This window comes from Acartia tonsa, chromosome 2 (assembly GCF_053477335.1).
Source record: "Acartia tonsa isolate MP-2025a chromosome 2, ASM5347733v1, whole genome shotgun sequence".
Lineage (NCBI taxonomy): Eukaryota > Metazoa > Arthropoda > Copepoda > Calanoida > Acartiidae > Acartia > Acartia tonsa.
In genome coordinates, this window is record NC_137261.1 from 62309501 (window position 1) to 62317758 (window position 8258).

Sequence of the window (8258 nt, forward strand, 5' to 3'; positions counted from 1 at the left end):
AATAGTTTGTAATTGTATTTGTAACAATATATTTATAGATTCCCTGTTATTTGATATCATCCGTTTCCGGTGTATGCTGTTATATCAGGGATAAATATATACACAAAAATTCCTCCAACAAATTTTTATTATTTACCGTGGTCAAAACATATTAAAAAATCTTATTTTAAAAAATGTAAATATAACGAAATAAATTATATTGAAGTTTCTAATTACCCATGTACATTTCTACCTCGTGCACCTCGTGCACACACACACAGTTCTTCAGTCCTTATTTGAATTTCAGAGTGTATTGACACGTCATACTACGCGTTAGTTAGATACAAAGAAAAGTGAAAAATAATAAAAAATTTAATATTCAATGTGAAAACTTCAAATGGAATTATATTAATACAATAAAATAAACTTCTTGTTGACTAAAATAAAAATTAAAAATTAAAAATTAATTCTATTGATATATACAGTTCTAATTTTTAATTAAGGGAACGAGAGAAGAAATAATTTATTTAGTTTAAATTTTAATAAACTTCTATTTGTTACCTTTCTCTTTTGTTTAATTAAGGGACAGAGAGAAATTTAAGTTGGTAATTTTGTTAGTTTTAAATTGTTGTTTAAATTATAATTAACTTTTTTGGGTTTACCTTTCTGATCCTGCACGGATTTTTTCACCTTCTGAAGTAGTTGTTTGTTGTCAAACAACTCTAAGAACCGCTTTATCATGTTCATTCTGGAGCTCCATCTCGTCTCCACGTATCTGGTAAGCATACGTTGTCCACTCTCTACCAAAATGCGACGCAGCTTCTTGTTATTCATAATTTTACTGACCAGCTTTGCCAGGTTAATTATGGTTCTGTTGTACCCCTTCCCTTTCTAAAAAAATATAATATTTGTTAATTTTCACGTTTTTGTATAATTTATTATTTAACTTTTTAAGTTACTGTATAAGTTATTTAGTTTGTTCTATTAATCATTTAATTAATTTACTTACAACTTTGGCAGCCTGCTTCAACGCCAACTCCACTTGGTGGTTGAGGCAAACACCTCCCACTATAAGTCCACATTTCTGCTCATCACAAACCATTGTTTTCTGGATGTTCTCTTCTATTAGTTTCCCGAAATTTGTGATTGCTGAAAAGAAATAATTTAATAAATTAATATAATTTAGTTAAATGCATTTCGTGAAACTACCCCTGTAAATCATTAAATGTAATTCATTGAATTTTTTGGGAATGAATTTAATTTAACTTTACTTACCCTCTCTTTGTTGTGGATCTTTGATGGCGATGGACCTGTAGAAAATCGCACTTGATATGCCGCCATCGCCTTGTCTTGTTCCTGCCAGGGTTTCTTCATCTCCATCCTGACCCTCACCTTCGGCTTCTACATCCTGACCCTCACCTTCGGCTTCTACAACACCATCCTCAACCTCATCTAAATCTGTTATGAACATATCCAACGGGATTTCATCTTCACTATCAGCCTCAGGTGTGTCTTCCTTATCACTATCATCATCATCATCACTGACTCCCTCATCTTCATCCTCATGGTTCATGAAACTTGTATACTCTGTGGGGGTTTTCCCGTGCTCTTCATTGAGTATCTTGACGGACTAAAGAATGAAAAATAAATTAATGATTTACTTTCTAATGGTATTGTTTTATAATATTAATTCTCGTATTCATTCAAATATTCATCTAAAAAAACTGGTTTTATCTTACAATTGTACATTTTACATCCGCGGAAAGCCATTTAAAATACGATGCGAGAAAAAACTATTAAATAGTTATGATTTTATAATTATAATTTATAATTTTTCATTACCTTTACACAGTTGGCAGCCGAGTCGGATGTGGAGCTGAGAAGTTGATAATGCTCAAGCCCAAACCTTTTCAACAGTTCTTCGAAATATTCGTAGATGCTGCGGCTGGAAGCATCGGGTTTAGGCATCTAAACATAAGTAATTAATCAAATTATCATTTAGGTATTTGTGGTCATTCTAAATTTCTAAGAATTAATTTTAAACTTATACCTGTTCACAGGCGAGCAACAATTCTTTGGGACCGTCTGCATCGGTATAGTTTGCAGTTACTGAAAAATTAGTAATTCTTTTATATTATTCATTCATAATAGTTTACTTTACTTTATTTAATTCAGGTTATGTAGCTGCTGCAGTTGTAATTGCATTAATAAATAATAATAGTTTATTTATTTTATTTAGGTTACCTGCAATGAAGTCGGTGTGGTGAACATTGCCGAAGTCGAAGGAAAGGTGCAAACCTGCGGAAACAAAGATAATATTGATTATAATTATTTGTTATTTAAAATAATTAAAAATTAACATTTTTTCCGCAGGTGTGCACCTTTCCTTCGATTTCGGCAATGTACACACCCGTGGAAGTGAAGATAATTTAAATTAATTATTTGTTATTTCTTTCAGATTTTGAAATTATTTAGTAATGTTTTAGTTTATAAATTATAATACTTAATAGTTAATAGTTATTAATACCTTTATTTTCTAAAATCTTCTTGAAGGATTCCATGTAATACTTGTGCTGCCCCTGCAGCCAGTTATGAAGCTGTTTGCTGGTGGGTGCATCCTGCTTCTTGCCTTTCTCAAGTAAACCGACCTGCTTGGCGATGATATGGTCAAAGGCATTGGCATCCTTATCCTTAAAGCGAATTTTTTAAAGTTAGTATGTTTTTCAACCTATTTTTAAAAAATACACTATTCTAACTGACATGAAGATATATTTCGATTTTAGCAATCATTTTCAATTAATTTTGTTTAAAAAAATATAGGTATGAGACATTAGATAACAGCAAATATGATCAAAAATATTAAACATACATTTACCTTAAAGCGAAGGAAACTTTCATTATTAACCAGTTTTCCTGTTATGTGGCGCAGCGCTTCTAGGGCAGTGACGTATATTTTGACTTCATGGATAACTTCAGCATCTGCCTGGGCCTGTTGAAACTTCCTCTGAAAGCTGGCCAGGTTCACTCCCTTCCTATACTCTCGGTAAACATCTCTGTGGTCAATGATCCAGTGACGGGTAAACCTCCTAAACAGGTAAGCAATTAATATTATTTTTTTTAGCAAAGCTACTCTATAATTCACCTTGTCTGTCAGTATATATTTTTAATCAATGTTTATGAATACTTAATACCAGTGTTCTGGAGCCGGGAGCAGCAACATTTTTTGTGGAGCCGGATCCGGAGCCGTATTTTTTGTTAAAAACGGCTCCGGCTCCGGACTAGGTAAAAATGATTTTTTAAAGTAATATTATAATTTGGCAACGGTCTATTTCCATATAATAAACTGAAAAACTATTGTTACTTAACAAATAGACACACATCCTTCTACTTTTATATAGCTTTAATCAAATAAAAGCAAAATATTTTATATTATTTATCTTATTTTATCAAATTCAATAATGGAAAAAAATTGATATATTAATTTTAAGGTAGGAGCCGGAGCTGGAGCCGGAGCCGGGAGCCGTATTTCCAAATACGGCTCCCCGGAGCCGGAGCCGCATCAAAATTATACGGCTCCGGCACGTTGCGTTAATACATCATGTTATTTTATGTCAACTTAATATTATTACCTAAGAAGGTTAGTTTCTTGCAGTATAAATCTCTCTAATGGTTTTCCCTCTTTGGGGTATTCTTTCACGTGGTATGTGCCATCCCAGGTATGGAAGTTACAGTATTTGCACCCCCGCCCCCACGGGGTCTTATTCTGACCCTTTCCAGGGTAGTTGGGGATCATGTAAGCATGATCTTCAAGCACTTTAACCAAGTAGACATAAACCTGAAGTAATTTTAATTTTATTAAACATTTTATTTAATAATCTCACACCTGTAACTCTTTTTTTAGTTGTGTTCCTTTCTTGACTTTTAGTTTTGCTTTCAAAAAGTGTCACTTTTGCCCCCCCCCCCCTCTACATTTTATTATTATTTTTAGTATTTATGTTTGTACCTTATCACCATTACTATATGTTATCCTCTTCCCATCAAGAATTGCCCCCCCCCCCCCCTCTACATTTTATTATTATTTTTAGTATTTATGTTTGTACCTTATCACCATTACTATATGTTATCCTCTTCCCATCAAGGCGGTCATAGAGCGAGTGTGTGTCCCCTTGTACTGTACCCACGCAGTCTAGGTAATCAATAGAACAGTTAATTTAATATATAGGTAAAGTAAAACAAACTAGTATTCTAGAAATTTATGTATTTACGGTTGAGATTGTATGGTTATTAATTATAAATATAATATAATGTATTTTATTTAAGTACAGACAAATAGACATCCTGTCAATTAAATTTTTAATGTTACTACCTATGTTATTGATATTAATTATACTAATTTAAGCTTACCTTTGATGAACATATGTTCCGTACTGTCACTGTTCATCTTGGGTTTATTCTTGGATCCTTTTGTACGGCCACCTCTCCCTTTTGGCTTTTCTCCAGCTGGGGATGACTGTGCTGAAGAAGGTGTGTCTCCAGCTGGTGTTGTAGGTGTGGCTGCGGCTTTAGGTGTGGCTGCGGCTTTAGGTGTGGCTGTTGTACTTGTACGGCCACCTCTCCCTTTTGGCTTTTCTCCAGCTTGGGATGACTGTGCTGAAGAAGGTGTGTCTCCAGCTGGTGTTGTAGGTGTGGCTGCGGCTTTAGGTGTGGCTGCGGCTTTAGGTGTGGCTGTTGTACTTGTAGGTGATGGAGACGGCGGCGGCGTTACGTTGAGTGGGCGCATTGGTGATGTATCTGGTGTTGTTTGTGAAGCTGGTTGTGGGCTTGCTGGTTTTGACCTTAAAATAATTAATTAATTAATTAATATTATTTTTCCCTTGCCCTCTGGACAAAATATAAAAATTATTTGGCTACTTGTTTTTTTTACCTCGATTGGGGAGAAGGTTTGGGGGGTGAAGTTGGATTTTCAGGTTCTGGGCTGTCAGGTTTTGACCTTAAAAAAATAGCCTATTATTTTAATTATTAATTAATATTATTTTTCCCTTGCCCTCTGGACAAAATATAAAAATTATTTGGCTACTTTTTTTTTTTACCTCGATTGGGGAGAAGGTTTGGGGGGTGAAGTTGGATTTTCAGGTTCTGGGCTGTCAGGTTTTGACCTTAAAAAAATAGCCTATTATTTTAATTATTAATTAATATTATTTTTCCCTTGCCCTCTGGACAAAATAAAAAAAAATTATTTGGCTACTTGTTTTTTTTACCTCGATTGGGGAGAAGACTCTGTTCTTCTTTTCTTGACCCTTGGAGGTGAACACAACTTTGTTATTATTCGCTTCCGTTGTGGATCAGCTATTTTTGAAGTGACTGGAGTGCAACTGAAATTAAATAAATAAATAAATTTTCAATTTCTCTGGTTCTTTTTAGAACCCACCAAATTTACCAAATTTGGGATTATATTCTAAAAAAAAATGGCCTCTCTTGGTGTGTAGAGCACCGAGAGTTGCTGAACATGGAAGGAATGCGCCCCGGAGGATGGATGGAGGACCCAACCTAACCTGACCAAAAGTAAGTAAGGATATTTTTTTAACATTTACCTACCCTAAGATAAAAAGTTACTGTAAAAATACAAAGGAACCCACTACTTTTCATAATCCCATTTATTATAATTTTATTAGGGGTATGCATTTGAGCTTAATAGTAAATAAAAAGTAAAAATACGACGAAACCCACTAATTTTATAAGGGGTAGTTTCACGAAATGCATTTGAGCTTAATAAATAAAAAGTTACTGTAAAAATCCCATTTCTATACTTTTTTTAGCATGGGTAGATGCACTTCGTGAAACTACCCCTTTTAGTTTTTTTATAACATTATTAAATATAAAATGAAAATATTATTATTACCTAATGTTATCACTGGGGGTTATTTTTTTTGTGGGGGTCCCCAACCCCTCCTTCTCCTCCAACATTACCGACCCTGGAGTGCAACTGAAAATTAAATAAATAAATAACATTTACCTACCCTAAGATAAAAAGTTACTACTTTTCATAATCCCATTTATTATAATTTTATTAGGGGTATGCATTTGAGCTTAATAGTAAATAAAAAGTAAAAATACGACGAAACCCACTAATTTTATAAGGGGTAGTTTCACGAAATGCATTTGAGCTTAATAAATAAACTTCGTGAAACTACCCCTTTTAGTTTTTTTATAACATTATTAAATATAAAATGAAAATATTATTATTACCTAATGTTATCACTGGGGGTTATTTTTTTGGGGGGGGACCCCAAACCCTCCTTTTCCTCCAACATATCAAGGTCAACCTCATCCAAAATATCGGGTATTCTTGCATCGGGGATCGTCTTACGTTCATGCAAACTACGAGTACGCGTAACTGAAGAGTCAGGCATAGCTTGGACAACCTCACTGTCATCATCGTCACCTATAACTTTATTAGAGTCAGGCTCAGCCATTCTCTAACGATGTTGTAACTGAACTAAAACTAAAAAAAAAGATTAATATTAATTATGACTTTATGACTTTAAGCCTAAGGTGGTGAGAATGGCCAGGTTACCGCTTACATTGGATGATTGGGGGAAGAAAAGGGTTAACAACTTAACAGTAACTCCACCCATAATTTTATTTTTTGGAATAGTAAGGGATAAAATAAACACACATAAAAGAAAGTGTGGGGGGGGGGGGGGTATAACTATAATCCGTATCCAATTACTACGAAGTACGAGGGAAATCATGGGATGTGTTGGAAAATATTTATATGACATGTAAGACTAAGAATTCTCCTAATTTCCCCTTGAGGAGGGGGGAGGATTTGATGCTTAATCTGCAGAAGGGGTAATTTAACACTTAATTTACCCTCCGTAAAAGATTAAAGATTAAAAGATTAAAGATTATTTGAAACCTGCCCCACCCCCCTTTTTCAACACTTCTTATTTGAATATAATTATATGTAATCTTTTTTTCTCCACCCATCATAACGTAATGGTTAGGAGGAGGGGGGGGGGGGGGGAACCAACAAGATTTAATTTGGATTTAATACGATGAAATTTTAGTAAATAAATTAGCCGTTAGAGGCTGGATATTTCAAATTGTTTTTCAATTTATACTTAAGTTTCATCATTCATTGGTAAGAAAAGTTAAAAATTATATTTCAAGTTTTAGAAACCTATTTTTAAGAAAAGTTACATTTGAGATGAATAGAATTAAAAAAGTATTCGGTAATGTAGACAAACAAAATTGCTTCATAGTTACATATTGGAAGTTACATAACATTCAAGGATTACCATTTTTATTGTCAGCTTTGATGTCACTTTATGAAGGCTTTTTGGCCAATTATAGAATAGATTGATGATAATGATATGATGAATATCTGTATCATTTCATATCTTTTAAAAACAAAGTTTTATACCAACGTTTTCTTTTTGGTTTGCTCAACAATTTTGGGGAATTTTGGGACTTGGTTGCTTCATTAAGTTGAGTGTAAAAACGTTTCAACTATTAATTGTTATTTACAAAAGGGGTAATTTTGTGCATCATCATTGGGAGTGTACATCAATTTATCGGCCATTATAATATAAGGTTATAATTTATAAAGGTGTCATATATATAAACCTTTCTTAAAAGTTAAAAAAAAAACTCTCTCCCGTCACCCAGCATTAGTGGAAAATTTTTATAAAGGAAAATTTAAATAAATAAAGGGGGGTTATAATAAAGGTGTCGTCATATATATATTATGGAAAATTTTTATAAAGGAAAATTTAAATAAATAAAGGGATTATTCTTTGTATTTTTTTTTGGGGGGGGGGGGGTTATATTCAAAATCAAGTTCAACCCTTTCTTTTCATATAGCAACCCTTCTTAAATAGGGGAGGGGGGGGAGACTAGAGTAAAATAAACAGCCCATTGCCCTTCCCTTTATTTTGGGGGGGGGGGGACTATAAAGGTGTTAACTGTTACTTACATGTAAAACCCTTTTCCCCCACCCATATATGTTTGGATATTGACCTCTAGGCTCTAAATGCGGATGCCACTTATTTTAAAGGGTATGTAAAGATAAAATTTTTTCATGCTATTAGACTATTAGTATTAACAAATTAAAAATCTTAACATTTTCTAAATAATAAATATCGAAGATTGATTTTACGGCATTAGGTTGGTTTATTCGAAGATTGATTTTACGGCATTAGGTTGGTTTATAAAGATAATTTACATTTTACAAATTTGTAATTTAAAGTTAAATAGTAGGTTGGCGACGAACGAGA

The 8258-nt window shown here is 33.4% G+C and overlaps 2 protein-coding genes and 1 long non-coding RNA gene across 3 annotated transcripts; 1 reads left to right on the forward strand and 2 right to left on the reverse strand.

The window, feature by feature from the left end:
• Positions 1–2451: 2451 nt before the first annotated feature.
• LOC145312304 (uncharacterized) lies at positions 2452–4828 on the reverse strand. Its single transcript, XM_080151548.1, has 3 exons — positions 4384–4828; positions 4080–4165; positions 2452–3814 (listed from the first exon to the last, which is right to left on the reverse strand). Exons 1-3 carry the CDS (start codon positions 4757–4759, stop codon positions 3605–3607), a joined length of 672 nt encoding a protein of 223 aa, XP_080007674.1. The 5' UTR covers positions 4760–4828; the 3' UTR covers positions 2452–3604.
• Positions 4082–5848, forward strand: LOC145312306 (uncharacterized). Its single transcript, XR_013876996.1, has 2 exons — positions 4082–4527; positions 4681–5848. It is a non-coding gene; the product is annotated as an uncharacterized LOC145312306 (long non-coding RNA).
• LOC145312305 (uncharacterized) lies at positions 5234–7771 on the reverse strand. The gene is made up of 3 exons (XM_080151549.1): positions 6226–7771; positions 5879–5962; positions 5234–5351 (listed from the first exon to the last, which is right to left on the reverse strand). The coding sequence occupies exons 1-3, from the start codon at positions 6450–6452 to the stop codon at positions 5234–5236; spliced, it is 429 nt and encodes a 142-aa protein (XP_080007675.1). The 5' UTR covers positions 6453–7771.
• Between the last annotated feature and the right edge of the window lie 487 nt (positions 7772–8258).

Excerpts from the sequence above, each read along its gene's own strand:
- LOC145312304 (XM_080151548.1), bottom strand. The coding sequence starts at position 4,759 with ATGCGCCCACTCAACGTAACGCCGCCGCCGTCTCCATCACCTACAAGT. Across the intron at positions 4,166-4,383 it reads GGAACATATGTTCATCAAAG|ACTGCGTGGGTACAGTACAA; the intron begins GTAAGCTTAAAT and ends TTGATTACCTAG. Across the intron at positions 3,815-4,079 it reads CATATAGTAATGGTGATAAG|GTTTATGTCTACTTGGTTAA; the intron begins GTACAAACATAA and ends AAATTACTTCAG.
- LOC145312305 (XM_080151549.1), bottom strand. The coding sequence starts at position 6,452 with ATGGCTGAGCCTGACTCTAATAAAGTTATAGGTGACGATGATGACAGT. Across the intron at positions 5,963-6,225 it reads ACCCCCAGTGATAACATTAG|TTGCACTCCAGGGTCGGTAA; the intron begins GTAATAATAATA and ends TTTAATTTTCAG. Across the intron at positions 5,352-5,878 it reads ACCCCCAGTGATAACATTAG|TTGCACTCCAGTCACTTCAA; the intron begins GTAATAATAATA and ends ATTTAATTTCAG.